Raw genomic sequence first — 27,843 nt, 5'->3', positions numbered from 1 at the left:
GGAATTTCAACGCATGCGCTTGGGACAGGACTCTAATTCCCGACAAGCAAGGTACGAAAGCTCAGAATCAAATAGAGGCGCAGATAGAGCGAGGCAAGAGCATTGACAAATGGCACCTCCAAGGATCTACAGGCCAGTGAAAGACTACACGATCCCGACACTGGACCTGTGCAGTCTGATCTACAGCTCTCCAGAGTCGCACAGCACGGAGAGCTCGGTGCTGCACATCGAAGCGGCAGAGCCATCGAACTGCGTTACGAAAGCGCAGGCGCGGACGTACACGCAGCGGGTGGCGTTTGGTCTGCGAAAGGCCTGCGGGATTGGCGCGAACGGCGCAGGCAAGGATGTCGTGGTAGTGATCTCAACGGGCCAGGTGCTGCTGGCACCGGTGTTTTATGGTGTCATTGCTGCAGGGGGCATATACTCGGCGGCGAGCTCGTCGTTCACGACGATAGAACTAGCGCGTCAGGTGAAGCAAGGTGATGCTAAGGCCGTCATTGCAAGTCCCGATTGTAAGGACGTTGCGGTCAAGGCTGCGCTGGAGTGTGGCTTGGATAGGAGTAAAGTGCTGGTCCTGGATAGCATGGGTGGCAAGCGATCGCTGAAGAGCGTGGACGGGTCTGGTAAGGACTTCATTGCCGGTGAGGAGAAGCACAACGAGCTCTTGAACTGGGAGGTTGTCACGGACAGCAACGTCCTGGAGAACAGGGCCATCTGTCTGTTGTATTCCAGCGGGACGACTGGTGTTCCCAAAGGTATGTCTTGCTTCTATGCAGTCCTCGGGCCTCGATGACCTAGTTGGACATCACCACTAAACAAGAAAACCGACAGGAGTCAATCTCACACACTTGAATATCGTCTCCGAAGGTCTGATCCCAGCGTACATGATACGGGAATGGATGCAGGACCAGCGACAGAAGGTTGCCAATTTCAAATTTGGATACCGGACCATCGCTCACCTCCCTGCCGCTCACATCGCGGGGTGTCAGGGTTACTTCGTGAACCCAGCCATCGCTGGGGGTCCCGTCTATTGGATGCCAAAATTCGACTTCGTCAAGTTCCTTGAATACAACCGCAAATTTGAGATCGAGTATTTCTTCACTGTGCCGCCGATATACCTGTTGATTGCGAAGAGTGCACTGGTGACAGATCAGTTCCGCTCCTTGATCCGCGCCGTTACTGGAGCGGCGCCGATGGGCCCAGAATTGCAGGCAATGGCGGAGCAGAAGCTCGGCTGCACAATTTCACAGACATGGGGCCTCAGTGAAACGACGGGGAGCGTGACCGCAATGCCGTGGGATCAAGACGATCAGACCGGTTCTATCTCCCCGTTAATGCCGAACGTGCGTATGCGGATCGTGGACGATGATGAGAATGACGTCGAAGAGGGGCAAGAAGGCGAATTCATTGTAAGTTTCACCTCCACTTGTCAAACCAAGTGTTTTTCCAAGTCCCAAGCACTGACCGACCGTCTCAACCTGCAGGTGCAAGGCCCGGTGGTGACAAAGGGTTACTGGCGCAACCCTGATTCGACAAAAGCGGCCTTCAGCCACGACGGGAAATGGTTCAAGACAGGAGACGTCGGCGTCATCCGGAACGGGAAGTTTTATATTGTCGACCGCAAGAAGGAGCTGATCAAGTACAAAGGCTTGCAAGTCGCCCCTGCCGAGTTGGAAGCCCTCCTACTCAGCCATGACCGGATCCTCGATGCGGCTGTCATCGGAGTTCCCGATCCTTCAGGCAGTGGCAACGAACTTCCCCGGGCGTATGTGGTGGCGGACAAGAACAAGATCGGGGAGGCGGAGATCAAGGAGTACGTGAAAATGAATCTCGCCCAGCACAAGCAATTGAGAGGTGGCTGCATCTTTCTTGATGCGATTCCGAAGAGCCCCAGTGGCAAGATCCTTAGGCGCGAGTTGAGGCATTTGGCGAAGAGGGAGGCTCAAGGCAATGCGAGGTTGTAATGCAGAGCAGGTACCGGCCTGTATAGAACAGGCTCAAAGATACAGATTAGAATTCTGGATATATTGCTAGATCGAGATATAGAGCAGAAGAGGAGTCGCAAATGTTGACATAAATAGAGAGAAGTCAGCATGTTAAGATAATGGACTTTTCCCTAGTGAGCCCATAATTAGTTTTAATGTTATACATAAATATTTGCCAACCCCTTTCTCGCACGTCAGGCGATGTTGATCTGTTCATTGAAGCCACCGCGCAAGCAGGCTAGTGCACTTACAATACAAGAGTTGCTATCGTTGTATTTGTCCACAGCCTGACCCGAGCTGATTCCCACCAAGCTCTCGTAGTCGAGGTGGAGGACCAATGGATAGGACATGGCCAAGTGATTCAGAACTCTGCAAGCCGCCGACAAGTCAGGAAACACATTTGAGATTTCCTTCTACGCTCGTGTGCCTATCTTTCAGGGAGAAGCGTGCAGGTGAGAAACCCGGGGCCAGACGGATTCTCTTGACCATCGGTTATTCGCAGGCCGCTCCTGGAGGTATCACAGGCGCTGTCCTTGTCGAACTGTTCAAGCATTAACGATCCCATACATATATCTGTGACCCCAGCGGAGTCTTCTTAGAGCTTCCAGACTTTCACGTCTTGCGGTGCTTTCGATAGAGCTGTCGAGATGAGGCCCCCAAGAGCGCCTTGCTCTTCTATTCCATGCTGCATCTCCTTCGGACCAGCCAGGTTAGAGATAAAGCCCGGCGGACCCGAGACCAACACTTCACTTTGACCATCGGTGGGGGCGTCCGCGGCCTGGAGCCTTGCCAAAGCCTTTGACACGGTATCCTGATCTATCCAGGTATTCTCTTCGTCGACAAAATACTCCACCGCCACTTGGTTGGGATACTTTTCTTTCAACGCCTCAAGCTCTCGAACTAGAAAGCTCTTGTCGTGAGGAGTGACCTTGTCTTCAGCCAATATTGATGGGGGAACTGGTTGTAGAATAGGTGGTGGCCGAGGTTGTTCCTTTCCGATCCATAGATTCGAAATAGATGTTAATAGGTTGGCCTTGAGCCTAAACTGAGACTTGGACTCGGACTGCCGGACGTTTGGCAATCGTGGGGAAGTATCGTTAAATCCTCCCTGACAGTCACTCCGCTTTCTACTCGCCCAGAGGATGTGCAACTTGCGAGTTGCAAGCTGTGCTGGATCGACAGTCCGATTGGTCTTAGTGTCGCCCAGCAAAGCATGAGCAACTTGCAAAGCCGGAGCAATACCCGTTCCACCAGCGAAGTACACGATTTGACGAACGTCAGGTCCCGATCTGAAGTCATAGTTCGGCCCTCTTACGCTAACTTCTGCATTTTTCGCCAGCGAATGAAGATAAGATGACATCTCGCCCTTGGGCTCGTTACGAATGAAGAATTTCAAACATCCTTTCCTCTCTTTACCATCGACATCACTCGGCGGGAGAGGTGTGTAGGGCCTCAAGATCTGCAACTGAGGTTGTCTGAACTCGACATTCCATACAGCTCCTGTTTTCCATGCTTTTCTCAGCTTGTCCGTCTCCTCTGCCTTGTATGCGTAGTCAAGGTAGTAAACGATGCCATTAAAAAGGGCGTGAAGCTGCCAATGTTCGTAGTCTCTATGATTCGGTTCGAGGTAAAAAATGCTTCCGGTAGTAGACACCGGCTCCTTTGCCACGAGTCGACATGGGAGGAAGCCCGCTCTTTTCTTTTCATTGTCCGCAAACTGAACAAGTGAAGCACCAACAAACACGCCAGCAAGGAGAAGAATCAACTTTCGGCGAAGTACATTCGGTCCCCTTTGCAGAAAGGTTTGCAGAAGGAATGACGCTCTCTTGCTGTCATCCCTCTCTTTAAGTTGTTGTTCAAGCCGGGATTTTTCACCATGGGATATCCTGCGCTTGTCCCCACCGAAATTCGCCTGCCGGGTGCACTTTGTGAACGATGCGTTGGTGAGGGTGTTAAAAGGGAACAGGACTCGGAGCGAGCATCTTGCAACTGTAGGAACTGCCCTGAAGAGGGCCATGAAATTGAGGCGTGGTTGGAAGCAGACATCAACGCAGACTTGAGATGGGCATTTGAGATGTTCGCGCGCTCGAAATTAGTTGGACTTCCATCGCAAACGAAATACTTCAATGCCGCTTTAACATCTCCGGTCCACAAGTCCCTCGCGGCCTTCCCGAGTGCCGCTTTGACAAAGATGCGAGCAACGACGATAGAGGGCACAATGGGCCTTTGTATGTTAAGAAAATTAACGATGAGATATTGAGAAGTGTGCCCCACTGCTATTGCTAAAACCTCATGACATATAGTACACCGACAACTTTTTCAAAAAATAAATGACTCGCCAGTGAACTTCGAGTACATGACATCGCATGTTAGCCTCCTCGACGTATTCGTGTTGAGCACGGGAGATCGCTTGGTCCGACGGAATAACTCGAATACAAATGTCAAACAAGACTCTCTTAGACTCGAGCAATTCATCGTCACGTTGTTGTTCATCCTGACCAGTTGACTCACTTCATTGAGCACACGAATCCAAAAGCTCCAGCGAGCGCCTGGCTTGACTGACACTAATAATACTGGTATGAGTGTACGCCGGACTCTATTTAAAGCTTCGCAAGTATCAACCTCCTCGCCTGGAATTACAACCAGATATTCTTCAGTCAGCACATTCCGCGTCTCTTATCCCAGTTCAAAGTTTTGCTCGTCTAACATGGCCCATGCACATCTCAACAAGAAGGCGCAAGAGCTCAAGGCACTGCATCAACCCGGGACGCCGGTGATCTTGGCCAACGTGTGGGACATGGCATCCGCACGGGCGGTCGGCTCCCTACCCAACGCCAAAGCCATTGCAACTGCGTCCTATGCTGTGGCACTGGCGAATGGCACAGAGGACGCGACCCTGACCCTGGACATCAATGTGTCGGCAACTCAAGCCATTGGAAAGATTGCCGCCGAGCTCGACAAACCATTGTCTGTCGACTTGCAGGACGGCTATGGCACTCGTCTTGAAGACGCCATTTCCGGTATCATTGCCGCTGGAGCGGTGGGTGCCAACATCGAAGACGTGGACAAGGATACTGGTGTGCAGTACTCACCCTCCGAAGCAGCAGATAGAATTGTTCGCGCATTGGCAACCGCGAAGAGCGCTGGAGTTCCTGACTTCGTTGTCAACGCCCGCTGTGATACCTTGCTCAGGGGAACTGGAGATGTGGCAGAGACTATCTCACGGGGCAAAAAGTATCTTGAAGCTGGCGCGACAACTGTTTTCGTCCTTGGAGGTTCTAAACGGGGTGGTTTGTCAAGCGAAGAGGTGAAGCAGTTGACCAAGGGACTGGATGGCAGATTGAATGTCTCTGTTGTCTTAGCAGAAGGGAAACTGACTGTGAAAGATGTGGAAGACATCGGCGTCAGCAGAATTAGCATTGGACCGCAATTGCTTCTAAAGGCAATGCAGGGTGTCAAGGCAGAAGCCGAAAAACTCCTGAGCAGGTCCTAGCGCCCTACTTCTAAACAGGACGATAGCAAATGATGCAACGATGCACTAAAGTACACACAATGGTACTGATTTGCCCTTGAAGGACGGACATGTCGTCATATCCATACTGTCAGGTGTAATATGTACAGGGACAGCTTGAGACTGTCTGCTTAATAACATCCTTACCAAACGCTCCTACCCATGACGAAGTAAAGATGCAACGCCAAAGGTCTCCCATTCAAAATGCCATTTTGGTGTCGCGCCTTAGGAATCGTCGACCAATCTTCTATCTAGCCATGCTTTCTTCGCAAGCTCATAAAGTGAATCAAAGTCGCCGCTTGTTTCACACATTGACCGGAACTGGCCATCTTCGTGTTGCATCAGCTCCCACGGATCATCATATTCAACAACTTCACCTTTATCCAGCACTAGGACTCGGTCGTAATCAATAATGGTTTGTAAACGATGTGCGATCGTGATGATTGTATTGTTCTTCAATTCTCTCAAGGTGTCTTGGATCTTTGAGTCAGTGGCATAGTCGATCGATGCTGTTGCTTCATCCATCACAAGCACTTTAGGGGCTTTCAGCAGTGCTCTTGCAAGGCACAGTAGTTGTCGCTGGCCTTGGGATAAGTTGGATCCGGATTCAGCAACGGGTGATGTCAGATCTCGGAAAATGTTCTTGTTGTCCTTGGTGTTGGTGGCAAAGCGAACGAGGGTCGATTCTGAAGTTTCTGTGCCCTTTGCTGATAGCGACGCGTGGCTCTCCGGTGGACTTGCACGCTCCCGAAGGGTGGGAGATCTGCTTGAGACTTCCAGAGGTGTCGTCGCTCCAGACCTTTCTGATTCGGTGTAAGGTCCAGATATCAGCTGAACACGACGGAGAGCGGTAAAAACTTCTTCATCCGTGAAAAGCTCAAATGGATCTAAATTTGACCGCAGAGTTCCGGTGAAGAGTGTGGGATCCTGCGGAACGATCGTGATGGCTTCTCGAAGATCTTGTAGTCCGACTAGAGCAATGTCAACATCATCAATAAGAATCTTGCCCCCCTCCGCTTCAAGTCCTCGAAACAACGCAAGTGCGAGAGAGCTCTTTCCTGCCCCAGTCCTACCAACAATGCCAACTTTCTGTGAGCCTTCGATCCGGAATGAAAGTCTTTTGAGCACAGGGTCTAGGTCAGGGCGGTATCTTGTACTGTAGCCCACGAATTGTACAGATCCTTGGCTTGGCCAGTTCGCAGCAGGCGCTGTTTCGGGGATCTTCGCCGGTGCTTCTTGTTCGACATCAATGTACTCCTGTAAGCGCTCAACTGAGTTCATATTTTGTTCATTGGCGGCATATAGACGAACAAGCCACAAGACATTCTGTGTGAAAGTAATGGCATACGATAGAGCCAAACCTGCCGCCCCTGGATCAATGGTGTTGGCGTTGATGACAACGAACATTGCCGAGAAGCAAGATACCAGGGCTCCGAAGAGATCAATTCTAAATGCAAGCCATCGGTTAGTGGCCCACAAATATATGAATGGTCGATTATATGTGTTCACGCGCAGGTTGCTTTCTTGAATGAACCGTGATTCGTCGCCATAGGCTCGAATGGTGACGACGCCAGAAAGTGTCTCTCCAAAGTGCTGGAACAGGGGACTGCGCTGCACTGATTCAATCCGTTTGAGATCCCGTGAAGAACGAATGTAAAATAGCCCGACAGCAGTGTACATCAGCGTGATGAAGAAGCCCGGAATAAGAAAGCCAGGGGTAATGACGGATATCAGCACCACAACAGTGAGGACGGATGCAGCACTATGGAGCATTCCTATAGCAACAGGCGCCACTTCTTGATCTAGAGCCTGCATATCTTTTGAAAATCGGTTTGTTAGTTGTCCGAGAGGTGTCGAATCGAAGAAGCGGAACTTGGCTCGAAGGATGCTGGTCAACAGGTTCTCATGTAGAACCCACGAGGCACGTAGAGAGCCCCAGAAGAGTATGAGCTCTCTCAAGAAGCAGATGATGACATAGGCAAGTCCAATGGCCGCATAGACGCCAAGGTAATATGCAGGATCAACATCATAAACAGTTTGCGTGATCCAATTGATCGAGACACCCCAGCTAGGAGGTACCAGCAGGTAGGAATTCCCGAGGTTCGAACTCGTCCCGTATGCACTGTCGCGATAGAAAGCGTGGACGGCAGCATGTGAGCTTGGGCCCTTCTTGAGGTGGTACGCGTTTGCCCATTGCCGAATCCACAGGTTCGTCGCCACGGATCCGATTTGGGTTGCAATAAAACCCGAAGCTGCAAATATCCAATAATACCATGGGCCCATAGCCCTCAGGTACATTGTGATTGTGGACAGCTTGACGCTACCAGAAGCCTTGCCTTCCAACCTATGGTCAACAAATTCTCTGTCGGGCTTGTTGATTCTTGCCTTTCTCTTATTCGCTGCTCGGGAATGAGGTGCCACCGTTCCATTGACTTTCTGGCCATAGAGCCTTGAGGTCTCTTCCTCCAAATTTGATGGCACTCGTGAGGGTGCGGCTGAACCTGCTCTCGAGACCGGACGGGATTTCATCATGTCCTCACCAAGCGATCCACTCTCGACGACCTCTTGTGGAGTGCCTTTGGAGATGATTTTGCCATTTTGCAGAACGACCACTAAGCTCGCTAACGGGATCGTGAGGGAAAGATTGTGTGAAACCAGAATGCAAGTTCGATGGGCCATTAATGTACCTGTCAAGGCTTCCTCAAAAATGTGCTTGGCCGTATGAGCATCGACCGCACTAAGACAATCGTCGAGCAGGACATGCTTCGAATTAGAATATATTGCACGAGCAAGGGAAATCCTTTGTTTCTGTCCACCTGACATGGTAATGCCCTTTTCTCCCACCAAAGTCTGATCACCAGCATCGAGAATCTCGAGATCTCGCTCAAGGGCGCAGATTGAAATGACATCATGATATCGATCCTCGTCATAGGGGCTGGCGAAAAGAATGTTGTCTTTGATAGTTGCATTGACTAACCATGCTTGTTGCGCGCAATAAGCCACGCTTTCGGTCAACCTAGTAACCGGGTCAGGTTGCAATTCCTGTCGAACCGACCCACCGGGTATGTAGACATTTCCGCCCAGCAGTTGCATTTCTCCGAGTAAAGCCATGAGCAGGGAAGTCTTCCCAGATCCTGTAGGGCCGGCAATAACATTGAGCTGGCCAATGGCAAAATCAACATCAACATTGATGAGCCGAAATGCGGCTTGATCGTCGGGGCCAATGGTACCCCAGGTCAATGTCGCCTGCTCAAGAGCTATACGGGTGACATTGCGACTCGCTCTCTTGCTCTGGCGTAATTGGAGATATTTTTCGGTCTCTTCTTCTTCGAGAAATTCCTCCACTCTGTCGACCGACACTTTCGATTCTTGTACGTGGGCCACCATGTCAGCAAGCTGATCAAGAGGCACACGTAACAAGGAAAACAAGGAGAGCGCCGGGAAAGCGATTGATGGTACCAGAGGTTGCTTCTCGATGACGGTGTACAAGAAAAAGGAGGTAAATGTGATCAGAATTGGCACTCCACTCCAGACAGTAGCTGCAGCGGACCACAACACATATTTTCGCCAAAGAGCTTGTAGCTCAATATTCCTCTTCTCGTTAACATTATTTGCAAAACGCTGTTCCCATGCAAAGTATTTGATGATCCGAATGTTTTGCAAGACTTCGTTTGTGACGTGAATTCTGCCGTCAGTAGCGAGCATGATCCTCTTTTGAGCGGATTGGAATGATTTTGCGATCCAAAGGTTTATAGGGAGCAATAAACCCATGAGGAAAATGCCAGCAAATGAGCTGAAGCCCAAGACCTTGTAGAGCAAGCTCACTGCCATGACTATCTCAACAGGCACGGCAGCCCAAAGAAAGTGCAAATAGGCACATACCTCAGCGACCTTGAACGAGTCGATTGACATGAGGTTGATGACAGTACCATTTTTGGCCTGACCGCCAGGAGCCTTCTTCCCAACTGGAGACCCTGCTTTTGCTGGTTGTGCTTTGAGAGATGGATTTTTCCAGCAGGATCGTATTTTCGCCCATAGGGAACGATCTTCCTGCGGTTCTTCCTTGCCCAGGTCGGACTCAAGACTAGCAGCGGCCTTTCTCCGTAAGGTCTTTGAATAGAGCTCACCAACAATGATGGCGCGAAGTTGGATACAGGCCTTTCGTCCCATCCATAGAGATCGACCGTCGCCAACGGCTTGTACAGCTCCGGTTACAAATAAGAGGATGACATAGAGCCAAGCGGCGCTGCGTGGAATCTTGTCTTGATTTTCCAGGAATTCGAGGATGGCCTTCAGGAAAAGGGTCGGCAGGAACATGAAAGTAGCGGCAAGCATACACCAAGCGCCTTGAATCAACAGAAGCGTCTTAAAGTGCAAGAGTAAACGCACGGCCAAGGTGTGGGTCTTTCGAATTTGACGGAATTGAGCCAGCACATGCTCAGCCTTGTCTTCAATAGTCAAGTTCCACACGTCCACCAATTCGAGAGTTTTCTTGTAGCCGCGCCACACGATCGGATCAACCCAACTGAAGGTGACCAGAGAAAGAACACTTGCCAATGGTTCTTGTGAAGGCTCGATGTCGCCCTCGTGCTCAAGCAAGACCCCTTTGTTCCCCTTCCGTGAGATCAAGACAACCACAACAAGGCAAGTTACGATTGCGAAACTAGCGATGACCAAAAAATAAAAAGGGTGATAACGGGGATTGAGGATCACTGATCGAAAGATCCAGACTTGCAAAAGCCATTGAGTGCCATAGATGATCGCGCTATGATTCCAAAGGCCTTGAAGAGGAGCTTTCCATGTCGTCGTGGAAGCCAGCAGGCGCACACCAGCAAGGATTGCGAGATAGAGATAGACGACGGTCTGAGCTATTGTCGGAGTCCACTCATGCCTAGAAGCCAGTGTGACTTGCAGAAAGCTGAGGACGAGCTGCACGGCCACGAGGAGGAATTCAATGGTCACCAGAAAGACTTCCCCGGTTGGGCGGTCCACGTCTTTCACAGGCTCATGCACATGGCTGGCAGTCCGTTGTAAGGTGAGATCTTCCAGGTCTTCTTCATCATCACTTGAAACTGTGTCCACCAAGACGTTGTCGTTGGGTGGTGGAGCTTGAGGGTATGAGGCCCGGCGAACTGCTTGCAGGATCAGAAGCAGAAAGGATAGTGCGCATGCGAGCAGTGGGAACAAAGTCTGGAGGTATCTGGTAAGACCGACAGTCAGCAGTTCGAAGCATCGATCGAAATTTGGGTTGGAAGAGGATAGCATACTCGTCTTGGAAACAATGGCTCAAATCATCGATTCGCCATATTGGGCCTTTACAACGCGCGAACATTGCCACGGACTGTTCACCAAACCGCAAGTAGGATCAGAAAGGCCTTCCTCATCTCTGCCAATATGATGCACAATAGCAAGATTGACAAAAGCCTTGATGGTAGGAGATGAGAAGGCCACTCGAGGGACGACGGATATTGGATTTGGGGGGCACGAAATAGTCAAGACGCAAAGACTCAAAAGATGAGTGGGTTGTTTAATTAGTGCTAGACTGCTGGTACTCGGTACAAGTGGATGTGGCAGTATTGTGGAGTTTGATGATGCATTGGCGGCTTCTTTCTCGACGTCGTGATTTCGGGAGGGCAGCCGACAGGGGTTTTGACACTACGAACTACGAGGCACGGAGTACGGGTAACATGGACGGCAGCATTGTTATTAGTAACTACCCTATTAAACACTAAGAAAGTGCCTGTCGTGAAAACGTTTCTCTAAGGCCACTTGGCTGGGAGTTGCACGAATCATAGAACAACAGAGATAAAGGCAGCAAGGTCGACTGCTGGGCGGGTACGGAATATAGTAATCTAGCATGCGGATGGTCCAGTGCTAACTTAGGCGGTGACGGGGTACCTGGGTAGTTCTCGTAACTACAGTGCGAGGTTCCAAATGGAGGGGCCGAGGGGACCGTTGACTCAAACTGATAAGGCATGTGCTCATGCCCGGGGCACTGATGTTGGAGATACTTTTGGGCGTACCGAGTGCCCCGTAGTAATACTACGTACATTGTGTAATAACAGTTCGACCCGTTGGGCGGTGAAGAGGCCACTGCTCGGAGGGAGGCAACTCGGCTGCAGCGGCAGAGCGGTCACGAAGAGCAAACCACGTGAGGTACAGAGTACCCAGGTAGGTCCCAAGGCCACGGATATTCGACGGGGGCGCCACCTTATCCGCGAGTCGGGCGTCATTCTGTAGCCACTAACGACAAGACATGCCCCCCGTACCGACTGCTCTTTACACCGCGTAATTAATACCTCGTTCTGGCCGTTCCATGCCTAGAACCTCGACCATGCATACGCCTGAAAGGCTCCTACTTGTACTGGGGTTCCTATGACTTACTTCCATCTCACGATCATGTAATCGCCCTAAATCTCGCCGCCAGCCGCCAACCCTTCTTCTGGCATATGCCTATTGCTCTTTCTTCTGTCTATTCTGTCTCGGTTCTACCGTTGTGCCTTCACTGATTTCCCCCTGAGGCCTCTCCTAAACACTCGGAAACCAACTACCTGCCTGACACGACAATCCACTGCCTGCTTCAATCCGAATTCGAATCCTCCATTCATTCACCCCTTCTACTCCTACTTGTCTGGTGAACGATGCCCATTCAACGACAATAACACTCCCTTGGGCCCAGGAACCATTCAAATTCTCACTTCACCACGCGAGCACCCTACTCCTCCGCTGCTTCTAATCAGGTCATCTGTGTTCCCTCCCTATAACCTTCTTCAACCTTCTACTTTCAACCCCATCCTCTGTCAAGTCACCCACACCACCCATCTCCTGATCCTTGCGTTGACACGTCCCTATCGTCTGGTTGCACCCGTCACCCTACCAGCCCATCATGTCTCAGACCGTGCTCATGAAGGAGTATAAGGCTTTGGCCAAAGAGAAATGGGTACAGATCGACGTGAGTCATGTGGACGACTTCCCATCCTGCGTACACCACTAACCCAGCTAGATCGACGAGGAGAATATCTACCATTGGAATCTGGCACTGATGGTCCTGAACCCTGACTCTCTTTACTATGGAGGCTATTTCAAAGCACAAATGACCTTTCCCAAGGACTACCCTTACAAACCGCCAGGTCAGTAGATCTATCCTGTTCATGCTCCCAGCTGACCACTCCCTCTAGACTTCCGTTTCACCAAACCACTGTGGCATCCCAATATCTACGCCGATGGTCGGCTGTGCATATCCATCCTACACGCACCCGGCGAAGATCTCATGTCTGGTGAATCTGCCGGCGAACGGTGGTCCCCAGCACAGCGAGTAGAGTCCGTCCTCATCTCTATTCTTTCTCTACTCGATGATGCCGAAATCTCATCCCCCGCCAACGTCGATGCTAGCGTAATGTTCAGAGACGATAAGGAGGCATTCAAGGCTCGAGTCAAGCAAGACGTGGACGCATCCAAGATCGACATTCCCAAGGGCTTCGTTCTGCCTACGCACGAATCGTCCAAACCTGTCATGGAGAAGATCGACGATGACTTTTGGAATGATAGCGACGCCGAAGATGTGGACTTCGATGACTTCGACGACTTCGACGACGATGCAGCCAATGGAAGTGAATCCGATGCTGACCTCAACAATGAATCGGAAGATGATGAGAACTACGATGACGATGTGGACGACGAGGACACCGAGCATGGAAGGAGCCATGGGAAGGGGAAGGCACGTGAGGACAGACTGGACTCCGATATGACTCAGCCGGATGATTGAGGGCAGACAAGAACTGGTCACGTGCTCTTCATACGACGCAGTGATAGCGGTCTTTTCATCACCTCCAGCAGGACTCATTTCCCTTTTATTCGGTTGCAATCATCGTACGAATATTCTGATTCAGCGACGGCGCCTTGGGGTTGAACTGCACCAACATGTGCAGCGGATACTTGTGGCTGGATCTGCATCAATCCAGAATGGGGGATTTCCTTGATTCTGTTATGCATGGCAAACCGGTCGGACTTCAGGCTTATCGTGAGGAGGCGTTAACATGGATAGGGTTGCGGATCTTCTTAGCGCCAATTAGTATGCTCAACATGTTGAAGCTCTTCAAAGGCATCCGGTGCACTGCTGGCGTCCCAGTCATTCTCCCTTTATTTTATTAAATCCTCTAACGCACTCGGCGATTCTCTACCTTCTGTTCCAAGCGCTCTCTAGAGCATGTGCTTAGTCGCGCCCTCAGCTTCCCTGGCAAGCTTCAAGATGAGATCAACGCACTTCTCAGGTTGTTCCTGATTGACCCAGTGGCCTGCGCCCTCGATCAGTTCCGTGCCGCGATAGAAGCTGTTCCCGACACTCTTCCCATCTTCCATGGCCTCCACCGCCCCGGGCTCCTGGTAGGTGCCCCAATCGCTCTTGCCAGCGACAAAGACGGTCGGTACGCTGATCTTCGCGCCCGCCCACACAATCCCGTCGCTCGCGATCTCCGGCTGCGTCTGCACGCCGTACCAGTTCAAGCCGCCACGGAAGCTGGTGCGGCCCCATTCGTCCGCGTAGACGGCCAGCTCGGCGTCGGGGAGCCAGCGCTGTGCACGTTCCAAGACCTGCTGTGGGTTCTCGTCGGCCATGTCGCGCGCAACCGCTTCCCGCATGCTGTCATCTCGGTCCATGATGTAATACCGTGGCATCTTGGCCAGTTCGGGCGCGGTCCAGCCGGTCAATGCGTGCGGCGAGTTGCCGTCCCAGTCGGCGGACTTCAGGTGGAAGTAGCCGCGGAGGAAGGCGTGTAGGGGTGGCCCTGTTGGGTTGGTCATCTCGTCGTTCGCCGGCGCGGTGCAGTAGTACCACTTGTAGTGTTTCCTGGGCCGTGGAAGTTCGGAGAGGGCGCGTTGAATGTCTGTGCGGGGAGGCGGAGGTGCAGAGGGTTCGCCGTAGGAAGGGGAGGCGGAGAAGGGGATGGAGCTGGCGACGCCTTTGGTCGGGTGCGACATCATGACTAGTGATTGGAATAGGTCGGGACGCGCCAGGGCGCTCAGGCTCGCGGTCACGGCGCCGAAGTCATGTCCGACGATGGCGCTGACGGAGGAGTATCCCAGTGCCTGGACAAGCGTCACGGTGTCCTTGATCAGATTCAGCGGGCGGAATGAACTGGCTTCGAGAGGACGGGGCGAGAAGGTACGTCCATAGCCTCGCTGGTCGAAGGCAACGGCATGGTAGCCTTGTGAGGACAGCCGCGGCAGGATCTTCCGCCAGGAATAGGCCAGTTCGGGGAATCCGTGGACCAGGAGGATGAGTTGGGGCTTGGGCCCTGATGGCGGAAGGTTTGAGGGAAGTGACTCGAGAATGTGGAAGACAAGGCTCTGCGGGGTGGTATCCACGAACCGTGAGGTGACACCTGGTGGGAGTCGGAGTGGTGGGAGGGTTGTTGGGTCGGTCGAGTCTGGTGACGAGTCTTGATGTGTATATGCCATTGTTCTTTGGGAGTTGATGGGGAAATAGGGACTTCTCTTGAATGTAGGGTATCAACTTACTCGTCGCACATGTGGGACGGTTTTATACCAATGCTGGCGAGGACTAGGTACGGAGTACGAAATATTAGTCAAGGGCGATGCGGGGATCCGTCCATGGCGGTCTGATCTGGGTAAATTTTTGGCCGAGGGCAGTGTTATGATGCATCTAGTCAACGCCTCAGCACTTGCAAGGCTGGCGGAGGCCAGGAGTAAAGATCGGGCCCCTCCTTGTTGGCCGCGGTAAACAGTTACGATACCACTACCCCTAGGAGAAGTCGTCTTTGGAGGAAAGCATGTCACGTGGTTGGAGCAGTGGTGAGTGGTGATGCTGTGGATGTGAATTTTTGGACCTGTCTCATCGTAGGGTTACCCCAGGTAGCTGAAGGAAGAAAACAGGACTCCGGAGCACTGGAAGTTGGATTGGCACGTGGATGGCGAATCCTCCATGAGATGATTTGCAAAAGTTAAAAGGTTGGTATGACCATCTCCTGAGTCCTGTCCTCCACACAGGAGAGAGCCAGACTCCCTTTGAGGTGGATGTTCAGCTCATGACGGATGTTCAGAGTGCCACCAGGATTGATTTGGGACGAGATGACGTAATGGAGCTATCCACCGCTGCGCCGCCAGCCAGTGCCGATAGTGGACTAGTCTGGCCACTTGGAGTGGCACTCGAAGCAGAGTGGCTGTCCGCCTAACCTTATTATGATTGTTCCGCCCGTGGCCGCAAATGTTTGCTTGGCATGCTTGCTGATCCCACTGATCTGATCTGAGGACTGAGGACTGATGGGCCATAGCTGAGGAGTCTCTGCGACTCTGCAGGCTGGTCTCGGTGGTCTGTGGGTGAGCCACTCCCGCCATGCTGCTCCATCGGGTCTTGCTTGAGAAGTTAGAAGTTAGAAGTTAGAACCAGAGAGCTAGAGAACTAAGGAATTTCCCCAAAGCTGAGCCACATCACAATCTGCATCTCACAACTTTTCTTGCCATTCGAGCTGTTCATGGCCCATCATACCTAGAACTGAAAGCTCCACTCGTTCGGTATACCGTCGGTCCCTAGCACCACCTACAAGTACCTACGACTTAGTACAGCAGTTACCACTGCGACCACTGGCCATCACCACCACCAACTCACTCCTGCATCTCTCGATTCTTTCTTTTGCCTGCACTTGTGCCATCAACGCACCTCCATCATCAGCACTCCTTCTTTACTTTCCGATATCACCTGTCCTGCTCCATCCCATCCTTCATGGTCGGACACCCTTCAGGCACCGACATGGGGCTCCCTCGTCTCGTATTTGCAGCCACTCGATAGCGACCACGCAGCCACCTCATATCCACCTGTACATAGTCCCTCTATCCTATTCTGATTAATACTCATCTACCTGCGCGGCACTATCGCCATGAATCCGTTCAATCGACGAAGCAGGTCCGCCTCGGCCTCGGTAAGTGCTATCATCATCATCTCTTCCTTGCATCCGGCCTCCCTTCACCTCTTTCCATCCAAGTGCTGACCTCTTCTTACTGCAGCGCCCCCAGAACAACAATGCTTCGGCCTCAGCTCATGTCGCCGCCACCCAGGCCTTTCTGGCCAGCCGTGCTTCGCAGGCGAACCTGTCATCTTCCGCTGCAGCCGCTGCTCTCAGGGCTCTGACTCCGCCCCCAACCCAAGTCAGTCAGGTGCAGACAAAACGCATGGTGCAGAAGCGGGCGTCCATGTCCTCCGTCACAGGCTCAGCTAGAGGGAGACCTGCTGCTCTACAAAGGCAAGGCAGTTCTTCGTCCATGACCGAGAGGACCTTTCGAACACCCTCGCCGTCTCCCTCCAGAGCAGCATCACGCCCTGAACCTAACGTGCATCCGCCCGTTCCTGCCCTACCTCACAGCTATGCGAACAGTCCGACCGCTGCGCCAAAGCCGAAACCTTCCAAGCAGCGCGTTCCTAGTCAAGACGCTCCTGCTCCGCGTCCGTCTTCTCCGCCAGCAGCGCGACCCAACAAACAAGGCCAAAGTTCTGATCCCTTCGGAACACAACCACAACCACAGCAGCAACGGCAAACACCTGCCGCAGTACGCAGGCCTGACCTGGCTGTTCCCAATGAGCTCGAACGTACAGACAGTAGGAACTCTGTCAACTTCTCCCGGCCCTTGTCTCCCCGACCTCAATCTCCTGTCCCACAGTCACCTGTCGCAAACCCCTTCATGCTCACAAATGGTGATCGCTTTCCGCCAAATATTGTAGCATCTATCTCTCCTGCCCAGGCTGACGACATCCAATACGGTCTAACACAAGTTGCCAACCAGCCAGTGAAGAAAAAGAAAAAGAAGGTCGCTAGTCACGCCGCCGAAGGCAGCCATCTTCATGATGGCACTATGGCAAGCAGACCGGTGGTAACACCGCTCGAATCCGGTCCTCTACATATGGAACACTCTTTGCCTCGAGACCAGCAGCAACCTGTGCCGAAGAAGAAGAAGAAAAAGAAGAAAGCTGCAGTGACGGGCGAAGCCTCTCATTTTTCTACCACCGACTATAGCGATTATACGGAACAGACCGATTTCGGTCCGCGGCCTGACTCGGACTCGGATTCCAACACGGAAAGGACCAAAGAAAAGCGCGCCCAGAGAGCCTCGGGGGTATTGCAGAAGCAGCCCTCTATAGTGAAAGAGGACTGGGAAGGCGAACAGCAGGAACAAGTTACTCCCACTCTCGGTCAAAACGATGTAGCATCAGCACAAGGCTCAACACAGATCGCCACATCTTCAAATCCACCTACAACACGGTCATTGACTGCAGCCAATGTGTCTAGGAAGATGGGTGAGCCCACTCCTGTCCCGAAATCACGCGCCCAGCCAGCAGTCGCTGACTATAATGCATTCACTACCGCAGAACAATCAGATTCATCCGTCGCTTCATCCAATAACCTCCAGGTTCAAGCTCCCCAGTCTGCCAGGGGCTCATCCTTGAGCCCTTCTCGGTCTACAAGATTCTCAGAAAGCCTTTCCTCAGATCTTGCCGCGGGCCGAAAGCATGATCCACTTCCACGATCTGTCTCACCCGCTAAATCAGCACTGAAGCACCATTCACCGGCACCAAGCGGTTCCCCACTGGATCCCAGTTTTAACAGACCCAGGGGTGCTAGTGCCACCCCGAGCGAGACTTCAGATATCTCCACCACGGAAGCTGAGACTCTTCCTAAACACAAGAAATCTGCTCGTGTCAGCTTTGATGCAGCACCAGAAGTCGTTGGGGAACCCGCGTCTGGTGAAGCCTTTGAGAGTCCGAGTAAAGAGAAGAAGAGTTGGCTTGGTCTTGGGAAGAGCAAACCTACACTTTCCACCATTCCGTCCAATGACGACATGGAGGAGTTGATGAAGCCTCGCCCACAACTTCCATCTTTCGGCAGTGTACGTGGTCAGAACTTACGTGGTGGAAATGATTTGAGCAGTGGACAAAGAGCTGTATCTTCGGAGAATCGTCCTCAGTACTCGAACGACGCCAAAGCTACGGCCTCCTCAATAGCTTCGTCTGAAACTTCATCGAGCTCGTTAAATAATCCAACGCCGACTGGCGTTTCGAATGACCACCTTGTTGGCGCTATTTTTGCACAGGAAGCTCAGAGAACTTCGCAGCCGAAATCCGGACCCAATGATCCTCTACCTCCCGAGGTCACTTCGGTTGAAGGTGGCGTCTCGTTTTCTGATTCCGAAAGTGCAACTTCGGATGAAGACGATGAGATTGTCAAGGCGGCCCCTGCTGCTGAGGGGATCGTGGTACGAGATGCGCCGGCTCCAAAGCCGCCAACCCTTTTCGTGACATCCGCACCAGCTGCAAGCCCACCTACTGCGCTTCCATCGCAAACAGAGGTACCATTACTGTCAGTTTCACCACCTACACCAGCTCTAGAGGGAAACAAGCCAAATGATCAGTGGCTGGTCGAGGTTCCTGGTGGCTTCCCGGTTTCCAGTGACGCCTTGGCTCAGCTTAACGAGTCGAACAAGGCTCGCACAGGCACTGGTGAACTCGCCGCTACTTCGAATGGCCTCGGCGTCAACGTACCTAGTGAGAGTGAATCCGACAACGATAGCATCTACAGTGATGCTGCAGAAGATCCCTCTGAACTTGACGGGACCGGCTTTGGATCGATCGATGCGATCGTCGACAGTCCAGTGATTGTGGCTCCATCACCCCGGCTCGCTACAGTTCCCGAAAGCCCTCTTGCACGAGTGACTGAACGCCGGTTTCCTGAGCCAGACCCTCATAGTCCATCATGGGAAGAGACGCAAGCTCGCTGGAGCAATATCGCAGAACAGACAAAGCAATCGCCCTTGGCTACACCACCAGCTGCTCAGCAGCTAGGACAACAGCAACCTCAAGTACCAGCAACTCAAACAACACTGACACAACCAATCGTCGGCGCTCAACCTCAACAGACTCAGCAGAAAAAGCCAACTCAGCCCAGTCAGTCGAGGAAGAAAAAGAAGCAGTCGCCGTTGCCAGACACCGTTGCTGCGGCCCCAGTCTCAGCCGCTTTCATGGCTGCACGTGGTGTTGTCCCCGAATCACCACTTCGCCAAAAGAACCAACCCTCTGCGTACCCTGCCATTCAGCAACAAAGGATTGACAGTTCTCCACCAGCACAACAATTCAGGCAATCGATGCGGACCACTTCGCCGCCCGCACCAGAGCCCAGCTTCAAGCAGTCGCTACGTGGTGAGAATCGCCACTCGATGCCCAATCCCGCAGCCAACCAGCCCAAGCAGAAGCGATTCTCGCAGCCTCCTCCACCAACAATTCCTGCAGTGCAGGCGCAGGTTGCTGTGAAACCCGCAACACAGCCACGAGCCGCACTCCAGAAGAAACATATACCGCCGCAAGCCGCCCCGACTACCGGCATTCCAGCTCAGAAGCAGAGACCGCCACCGCCGCCAATCCCGACGAATGATAGTGATTCAGAAAGCTCGTTCAGGAAAGCACGGCGCAGTAAATCAGCTTCGGGAGGAAAGTACACCATGCGTCGGAGTATGCGTGGAAGTGCCGACTCTTCTCTGGCAGATCCTCGAAATGGGGTCCGATCGGTATCACCTCTTGGTCGACGACCGTTCTCCCCACCAGCAGGACCACATTCAATGAGAACTTCGATGAGAGGTGCCATGGACAACACGCCGACTCTGCGCGGATCAACTGACACAAAACGATCTTCCTCTCTCTTTGGTCGGCGGCAAACGAGTCGACCTCCAGCTGCTCCGGCAGTTAGTAGTACTGGCTTCGAAAGCAAGACTAAATCGCGGATCGTGGACTCAGATGATGAAGATAACTCGCCGCGGCCAACGAAGTGGAGATCTCGGTTCGCTGACGACAGCGATGATGACCCGGAATTCACTCCAGTTCGAGGGATCCCTCGACGAGCGAATAATGATGACTCGACTGACTTAGAGGATAGCTCAGATGAGGAAAAGGCACCGGTACGAGCAGCACCCAAGCTTGTAGTTGCGACGAATAACACGACAACACCTGGTGGAGTGCCAGAGCCACCAGCAAGCCCACAGAAACGCGGTCTCTTTGGTCGATTCCGAAGCAAGAGACCCAAAGAGGAAACTCCATCACCAGTAATTGACTTTCCACAGCCTGCACCTAAGCAAGAGAAGACTAAGGCTTCACAACTTGGTTTCTCGTCCACGGCAGAGCGAGACAAAATGATCGAGCAGACTCGGGCAAGGTTGGAGGCTGCACAAAATGTACAGGCAGCGGCGTCACCGCCGCCATCGTCACATGGAAAGCTTCAACGACGACATATACCTCAAAGAGTGATGAGTGACTCGTGGCCGCTTCCGCCCAAGATCCCTGATCACATGAACAACCGACCGGGCACCGCGGAAAGCGCACCAGTACGCAATGGGTCAACAAGGCTTGCAGAAGGAAGCATGAGAGGCTACCATGACTCACCAGCGGTGGGCAAGAGCGGCAAGAAGAAGAGGTTCCCAATGCTACGAAAGGCATTTGGGCTCAAGGACTAAGCAAGAAAATTGGTTGCATCGAAGAAGAACCCGCCACATTCCTTGTCAGATACCATTGTTCTAAGATTTTGATACACTCAAACGCCATTTCTTTTTGCGAGATTGAGGTTGGAACAAAGGACAAATCATACGGATGAGGTGGAAAATAAAACGGCGCGAGTCTTGAATGCGATTTCACAGATGTTCTCAAGGATGAGATCTAGTTTCCTTGATTTTGTAGACCAACAAGCGCGAATAGACCATGGTGAGGGCAGTCCTTTGTTATTGCTTTTGGTATGGTAAGACAGTACATAACGTGGTTGAATAAGGGAAGGCAAAAATAGTGATTAATCAATAATCGAGACTTACCCACTGGTCTGCTGCCGTGCATGTGCCATATCCCTATAATTATCATTATACTGCTAGTACAGGTAAATACGGAGTCCTTGTGACCATATGCAAGCCCAGTCTCCACCCGTGCCATCGGCTGACCAGCCTTGTATTGCCAGCACCGCAATACAGGCTTGCTTCGAATGGACTTTCGAGCTTTTCACCTGGGAGAACTGCACCTTAGCAGGTATTTTCCCAATAAGCAATGTTGATTCCAAAATCGACTCCCTGTTTGAGCCCGGGGTAAGTTGATGGTTCATGAAGGGCAGGACCAGGGCTCGTTGGTGGTGCCGAAGCCTATGGTGGCTCACTGAGAATGCTTGTCACGATCCTTATTTTCGTCCAGATTTCTCAACTACGTGTATTCACTTGTGTCTTTGGCACGTCCATCTCAAACAAACCACCACATCAGACGGCCGCCACACAGCGCGAGATAAAATACACAACGCTGCCATGGGCATGGGCATGGGCATGAAACGACCATTACTAGCACCCATCACACCTACGATCTTGAGTCCGAGTCCAAGCTTGGCCGCGAGGAGCAGGCTAGCCGGTGTCCGTCGCCGATGCTTGAGTTTGGGGGAAGGTTCCCGCTCCTAGCGCCTGCGCCAGTTAGAGTAGGCAGCACAGCGGCGAGTCCGAGGGCGGCATAGAGGAGAGCTCGCCCTTCTCGAGACCTTGAGCTGCGAGCGTTGAAGGTATTAAGGGTCAAGAAATATGTGATTTGGGCAAACACAAGAGGAATCAGCGTCAAGAGGGTTGCTGTCCCCAAGAAAAGAAGGTGAGCCGACAAAATGTGTCTTGGTCACGTGCTTCATTCCCCTAGTACGCAAGTAGGCTCTTACATAGTGTACGAGTCCTATCTAGATTGGATGGAAGGCGGCGAGACTTTAGGACCCAAAAGGGCCCAACGGGTGGTGTGGTCTCGCTACGCCTCTAGTGAGGCATTGGATCGCTAAAGGGAAGCTAAGATGTCATCGACGCTGGATGCAGCAAACAGTGGCTAGGGTCTGGGGCGAGGGGATCTGGTAATGGATGCATACGGCAGTCTGCTGAGTCACTCAGTCGGATCAGTGTCAGCAAAACGTATCACAGAAGCGAGAAGGAGCACCAGAGGAGTCGGCACAGATCAGCAAGCAGATTTAGGGTTAAACCTGGTCTCCAAGGCAAGGATTGAACGGCACAATGATAAGAATGTGGTAATGATTTATACAAACGATCCGAGAAGACGAGGGCGAGGATAAGGAAAGGAAGAAGGAAAAGGGCCAAGATCCGGAACTGGAGATCCGAGGAGAAGGAATGTGGGCATTTCTCCGGTGGCTTTTCGTTTCCTCGCAGATCGATGCGAGCGGTCGATATCGGTCGTGCGGGCGCTAGGTGGCAACTACTCGTAGCCTTACGGAGTTCCTGGCTGGGCTTTTGAAAGGGAAAAAAGGCATCATAGCATGAATTACTGTGTATGATGTGGATTAAACCAGCGATGCAGTTCCGTGCACCACGCGGGTTGGAGATGACCAGAGGTCAAGGTGGTTCCGGAGCACTGTGCTCCGGAATGGCCAGAACGCTCATGTGAGGCAAATGTTTCTTCCCTGGCTAGTCAGTACCAAGTCCCCAATATTGGGCTGCTCGTTGCCGTTTCGTTGGCTTCTGGGGAACGACAAACAAATGGGCAAGTGGGACGAGGGGCAGCGGTAGCAAATGGCAGGGGGCAAGGAGCAACCAGGGTTCGGCGGCACCAAGGGGCGAGGGGGGGACACAGGCACCCAGAGGCACCCAGAGGGTTTGCAGTCTCAGGATTACCAAATCAGGCGCTGCCGCCTCTTCCCGCCCACAAAACTGTTGAAGGACCATCTGCCCCACCTTCTGTGTGCGTCAGGTTCAATTCAGACCAAGAGGACCTGCGTAATAGTGCACAACCCCTCCAACCGCTAACTCCCAGCTACTATTTTGCCTCATACAAACATCAAACACTTTTCCTCTTGGATTTGTCTTTAAATTCTTCTGCTTCCTTCTTCGTCTTTGCTTCCACTCATACTCAAGAATCACAACACCCAAAATGACATCCTCTCTAGATCAATTAAAGGCTACTGGCACGGTACGTCCCCTCCTTCTCCCCTGGAGCAGCTCTCACATAACGTCCTCAATGCTCTCGATCAACACCCTGCACTGTGGGTTGTTGAGTTCGAGCATATGCACACATCTGACGTCAAGTCTCTTCATGGCCTCCTGGCTGTCGACTGGCTGTTCTTCTGCAATCCAACAGCCATAGACTCTTCCTCAACCATCCCCCACTTTTGAAGCACACCAGCAGCTAACAAGCTTCCCAGACTGTTGTCAGCGACTCCGGCGATTTCAACTGTACGTCTCTATCGCTTGCTTCCAACTCCAGCCGTTCTCCCCATTGACTACATACAGCTATCGCCGCATACAAGCCTCAAGATGCCACCACCAACCCATCTCTCATCCTCGCAGCCTCCAAGAAGCCCGAGTATGCTAAACTGATCGACCCCGCGGTTGAATATGGCAAGAAACACGTATGCTCCCTGAAACAGCTTCATCATAAGAAAGAAAACTAAGACAAACATGCTCTAGGGTAGCAACATCGATGAGCAAGTTGATGCCACCCTTGACCGACTCCTGGTTGAGTTCGGCAAGGAGATCTTGAAGATCGTCCCTGGAAAGGTTTCAACCGAAGTTGATGCGCGCTTTTCTTTTGATACCCAAGCTTCCGTCGACAAGGCTCGCCATATCATTGCTGTAAGCACTCAGACAACCCTTTTTCGAATGACTCGCATACTTACCAACCACTAGCTTTACAAAGAACAGGGAATTGACAAGTCTCGCATCTTGATCAAGGTTGCCTCCACCTGGGAAGGTATTAAGGCGGCTGAGATCCTCCAAAAGGAAGGAATCAACTGCAACCTGACCCTCATGTTTTCCCTGGTTCAAGCCATCGCTGCCGCAGAAGCCAATGCTTTCCTCATCTCTCCTTTCGTCGGCCGTATTCTTGATTGGTACAAGGCTGCTCTCAAGAAGGACTTCCCTGCTCATGAAGACCCCGGTGTCAAGAGTGTGGGAGCCATCTTCAACTACTACAAGAAGCACGGCTACAAGACCATTGTCATGGGCGCATCCTTCCGAAACGTGGGAGAAATCACCGAACTTGCCGGCTGCGATTACTTGACCATCTCCCCCAATTTGCTTGAAGACCTCCTCAAGTCAACGGACAAGGTTGAACAGAAACTAAAAGCCGAAGACGCTGTCAAGCTTGATATCCCCAAGCGAACCTTCATCAACGACGAACCCAACTTCCGCTTCGAGTTCAACGAGGACCAGATGGCTGTTGAGAAGCTCCGTGAGGGTATCAGCAAATTCGCAGCTGATGCAGTCACACTTAAGAGCATTCTCCGAGAGAAGATTGAGAAAGCCTAAGTTATGAAATTGGAAATGAAACGCAGCAACATGGAAACGAGTGCAAGGCGAAGTCGCGCCCATTCACACCCCGTTTCTATTAGGAGAAAAAGCTTCTAGATTGTGGATTTATGGTATCTTTTGTGTTGTCGGAACTGGCCATGTCTCTTCCAGGAGCGTACTCCGTACTGAGTTACCACTAGTTAGTACATAAGCAACCATGTTGGAGCAATCATGAATGAACGGATAGACCCGGTTGTGCTGTCCCCAGCGTCATATTGCTGCAATTCTCCCGAGTGCAGTATGCGTACGAGGCTTGGGAGATGAGACCTGCCGACTCGAGGTGTTTGAAAATTTTCGTTGAAGTCACATCTGCTCCTTCGATCTCGGGTTACCCTCTTCTCTGCACCTGCCAAAAGTGCTTCGGTGGAGGAATAAGCGAATCGGACCGTTCGGCGGGCTGCCTCGGTCGAAATTGTGGCTGATGGATGGAGGATGTGGCTTGTGGGATGGTTCTTCTAAGTTTGTCGCGTATTGCGTCCGGCGTCCTGTGTACTATAACTACCACTACGTACCACTTTTACCAAGCGAATGACGACTGCCAACATGCACGTCTGGACTTTGTCTTCTCCTCCACTCAAGACGTCGCTCACCGTCATTCCTTTTCCACAACAGTCCCTCGCTGACTGTTGGTTTGCATCTATGATGAGTCCATCTACCATGTCTATACAATACTGCTGATCCCGCGCATCCCCCGACGCCGTGGTGGGTTGGTTGTCCCGCTACGATGAAACTCATTCAGCCAGTCAAGCCCATGAGCAAACAACGCGGCAACATCATCACCGCGAGGATTGTTCCCCTCTTCTTGCTCGGACTGCTTGGATACTCTTCCTATGTTATCACCAAACATGTCTGCATCGACTACCTGATCAGGCCGCGTCTCTCCTTACCTACATTACTGCACCCAGACATTGGCGCCGCAATCGCCATTCTTACCATCTACTACCTCCTACTATTAATGACCCTTACATGCTTTGGACGCTTGATCGAGACCATCCTTACAAACCCCGGTCTCGTCCCGCGCGGTCCGCAATATTTTGTCGAGAAGGAAACGGCTCGCCAGAAAGAGAGCCACAGCCACAATAAAGACGAGGGTTTTGAGTACGATTCAACGACCCGATACTCTCCACAGGATCCTTCAAGGCCACATTCAGACGAGTCTATCATCCGACCAGAAGATTTCTGGCACAAGGATGCTTTCGTCTGTGGCTGGGACGGTCGCCCCCCATTCTGCTCCACATGTTATAATTATAAACCCGACAGAGCACATCACTGCAGTGAACTCGGTCGCTGTGTGATTAAGATGGACCATTTCTGCCCCTGGGTAGGCGGTATCGTCTCAGAGACCTCCTTCAAGTACTTTATCCAATTCACCGGCTGGGCCGCGGTCCTATGTCTCAGTTCATTGATCTACCTAGCCTACTACTTTGCGAAGAGGAGACGAGAGGAGGATTTTGTCAATGTCCACTGGATTTTAGTCCTGATATTTGCTGCGTTGTTTGGCCTCTTCAACGCGGGGATGTGCGGCTCTAGTCTTCAGTTTGCCTTGATTAATTCCACCACTATTGAGAACTTCACGAGGAAGACAAAGGTGTGGTATCTGGCCGTTCACATGCCACGTGCCGTTCTCGACAGATACAACGGTTCTGGACGGACTGATTTGAGGCTGATTAGCTATCCTCGTCCTTCCGCCGAGCAATTTGAACTTCTCCAAAGAAACGGTGCCAAACTCAACGACAGTCAGCAGAGTATTGTCAGAGATGGGTGGGATTCGCAATATCTTACCGCTCCCACGGATACTTACGATCCTCAGTCAACATCCACTTTCCCACCACACCCTACCGTTCCTAGGAAAACCCCACCTCCATCACGAGGCAATGCTTCAGTCTCTCCACCACAATCAGCTCCCCATACACTTACGCAAAACGAACTCCGTACCTTTGCCATCCTGGAAACCGACCCGGGGGCTAATCCGTTCGACCTTGGCTCCTTTGGCAATTTCAAACAGGTCATGGGAAACAATCTTTTTGATTGGCTGATACCACTTCGTCCCTCCCCACTCACCGATCACACGGATCCCACCAGCTTCTACAAGCTTGGATCTGTGCTGGATAGATTGAAGCGGGATGCCGGCATTGCGAGGGTCGATGTCGATCATAATGAAAAGCGGAGCGAGAGACATAGGCGGCATCGTAGGAAGAGTCGAAGGACATCGACCGGCAGTCGACACCGAAGGGATGCTGATCATTAAGACGGCCCGTCGAGGCACGACACGAGTGCTCCTGTTACCCAGAGAGGATGTATTAATCAGCGCATACGAGCAGTTCCCGAATAACGAGTTAATTGTTATCACAAGGCTCTCTTTTCTTTTCCTTTTTCTCTCCGTGACACACCTCAGTGCCATTCACATCTCCAGAAGGCACACGAGAACCCACCCAGATTCGATTCTAATAGCTGACAATAGCTAGCTGTCTCGAAGCTGAGCGGTAGCTAATACTGCATCAGGTCAATAAGGTGAACCAACAACGGAGTTGGGGGGGAAATGTAATTAGACCGCCACCGACACCATCCCTTTTATTCATTATCATCGCCTCCACAGGGACGAGAACCGTCGTGGACTCCTCATCCTTCCAGAACTCTTTCGACATGACTCGATCTAGGTATATATATTGCACTCTCCATTCGCCATGTTGCCACAAGGGCTCGCGAGTCCCCCGGGTTTGATTGGAGACTAGACGCTGGGAGGCGGTCGATTCACGGGCCGCGCCGAATGGAATCCCGATTCCCGAATCTCACATTCTCAATTCTGGCACAGGAGGTCCCGGGCCGCCGTGATTCTCCTTAGACATGCTCCTCCCTACCGACGACCGACGACCCCCAGGACATACGAAATCAGAGCTGCGGAACTCCGCGAGGACGGCGAGGGCGTTCGACATCGAAGCAGGGCCTCAAAGGGGAAGATTTCGCCCCGCCAGGCCTCGCGAGCCCGTCCAGCTACCAGTC

At 52.1% G+C, this 27,843-nt stretch overlaps 9 protein-coding genes across 9 annotated transcripts; 6 read left to right on the top strand and 3 right to left on the bottom strand.

The window, feature by feature from the left end:
• Positions 1 to 109: 109 nt before the first annotated feature.
• On the top strand, positions 110 to 1,964 carry A1O9_02879 (uncharacterized protein; the record flags this gene model as incomplete). Its single annotated transcript, XM_013408450.1, has 3 exons — positions 110 to 755; positions 832 to 1,409; positions 1,485 to 1,964. The coding sequence occupies 3 exons, from the start codon at positions 110 to 112 to the stop codon at positions 1,962 to 1,964; spliced, it is 1,704 nt and encodes a 567-aa protein (XP_013263904.1).
• Positions 1,965 to 2,580: 616 nt separating this feature from the next.
• On the bottom strand, positions 2,581 to 4,002 carry A1O9_02878 (uncharacterized protein; the record flags this gene model as incomplete). The annotated part of the gene is made up of 1 exon (XM_013408449.1): positions 2,581 to 4,002. One exon carries the CDS (start codon positions 4,000 to 4,002, stop codon positions 2,581 to 2,583), a length of 1,422 nt encoding a protein of 473 aa, XP_013263903.1.
• A 690-nt stretch (positions 4,003 to 4,692) lies between these two features.
• On the top strand, positions 4,693 to 5,478 carry A1O9_02877 (uncharacterized protein; the record flags this gene model as incomplete). Its single annotated transcript, XM_013408448.1, has 1 exon — positions 4,693 to 5,478. The coding sequence occupies one exon, from the start codon at positions 4,693 to 4,695 to the stop codon at positions 5,476 to 5,478; it is 786 nt and encodes a 261-aa protein (XP_013263902.1).
• Positions 5,479 to 5,721: 243 nt separating this feature from the next.
• On the bottom strand, positions 5,722 to 10,761 carry A1O9_02876 (ATPase; the record flags this gene model as incomplete). Its single annotated transcript, XM_013408447.1, has 1 exon — positions 5,722 to 10,761. The coding sequence occupies one exon, from the start codon at positions 10,759 to 10,761 to the stop codon at positions 5,722 to 5,724; it is 5,040 nt and encodes a 1,679-aa protein (XP_013263901.1).
• A 1,621-nt stretch (positions 10,762 to 12,382) lies between these two features.
• On the top strand, positions 12,383 to 13,261 carry A1O9_02875 (ubiquitin-conjugating enzyme E2 R; the record flags this gene model as incomplete). Its single annotated transcript, XM_013408446.1, has 3 exons — positions 12,383 to 12,448; positions 12,500 to 12,626; positions 12,675 to 13,261. The coding sequence occupies 3 exons, from the start codon at positions 12,383 to 12,385 to the stop codon at positions 13,259 to 13,261; spliced, it is 780 nt and encodes a 259-aa protein (XP_013263900.1).
• Positions 13,262 to 13,695: 434 nt separating this feature from the next.
• Positions 13,696 to 14,952, bottom strand: A1O9_02874 (uncharacterized protein; the record flags this gene model as incomplete). The annotated part of the gene is made up of 1 exon (XM_013408445.1): positions 13,696 to 14,952. The coding sequence occupies one exon, from the start codon at positions 14,950 to 14,952 to the stop codon at positions 13,696 to 13,698; it is 1,257 nt and encodes a 418-aa protein (XP_013263899.1).
• Positions 14,953 to 16,388: 1,436 nt separating this feature from the next.
• Positions 16,389 to 21,000, top strand: A1O9_02873 (uncharacterized protein; the record flags this gene model as incomplete). Its single annotated transcript, XM_013408444.1, has 2 exons — positions 16,389 to 16,430; positions 16,516 to 21,000. The coding sequence occupies 2 exons, from the start codon at positions 16,389 to 16,391 to the stop codon at positions 20,998 to 21,000; spliced, it is 4,527 nt and encodes a 1,508-aa protein (XP_013263898.1).
• A 2,425-nt stretch (positions 21,001 to 23,425) lies between these two features.
• A1O9_02872 (transaldolase) lies at positions 23,426 to 24,801 on the top strand (the record flags this gene model as incomplete). The annotated part of the gene is made up of 5 exons (XM_013408443.1): positions 23,426 to 23,464; positions 23,697 to 23,727; positions 23,785 to 23,903; positions 23,962 to 24,126; positions 24,181 to 24,801. 5 exons carry the CDS (start codon positions 23,426 to 23,428, stop codon positions 24,799 to 24,801), a joined length of 975 nt encoding a protein of 324 aa, XP_013263897.1.
• A 766-nt stretch (positions 24,802 to 25,567) lies between these two features.
• Positions 25,568 to 27,091, top strand: A1O9_02871 (uncharacterized protein; the record flags this gene model as incomplete). Its single annotated transcript, XM_013408442.1, has 1 exon — positions 25,568 to 27,091. The coding sequence occupies one exon, from the start codon at positions 25,568 to 25,570 to the stop codon at positions 27,089 to 27,091; it is 1,524 nt and encodes a 507-aa protein (XP_013263896.1).
• Between the last annotated feature and the right edge of the window lie 752 nt (positions 27,092 to 27,843).

The sequence above is a fragment of the Exophiala aquamarina genome (genome assembly GCF_000709125.1).
Source record: "Exophiala aquamarina CBS 119918 chromosome Unknown aczIA-supercont1.2, whole genome shotgun sequence".
NCBI classification, from domain to species: Eukaryota; Fungi; Ascomycota; class Eurotiomycetes; order Chaetothyriales; family Herpotrichiellaceae; genus Exophiala; species Exophiala aquamarina.
Note: the sequence above shows the minus strand (reverse complement) of the source record. Positions and strands in the feature narration are given on the sequence as shown.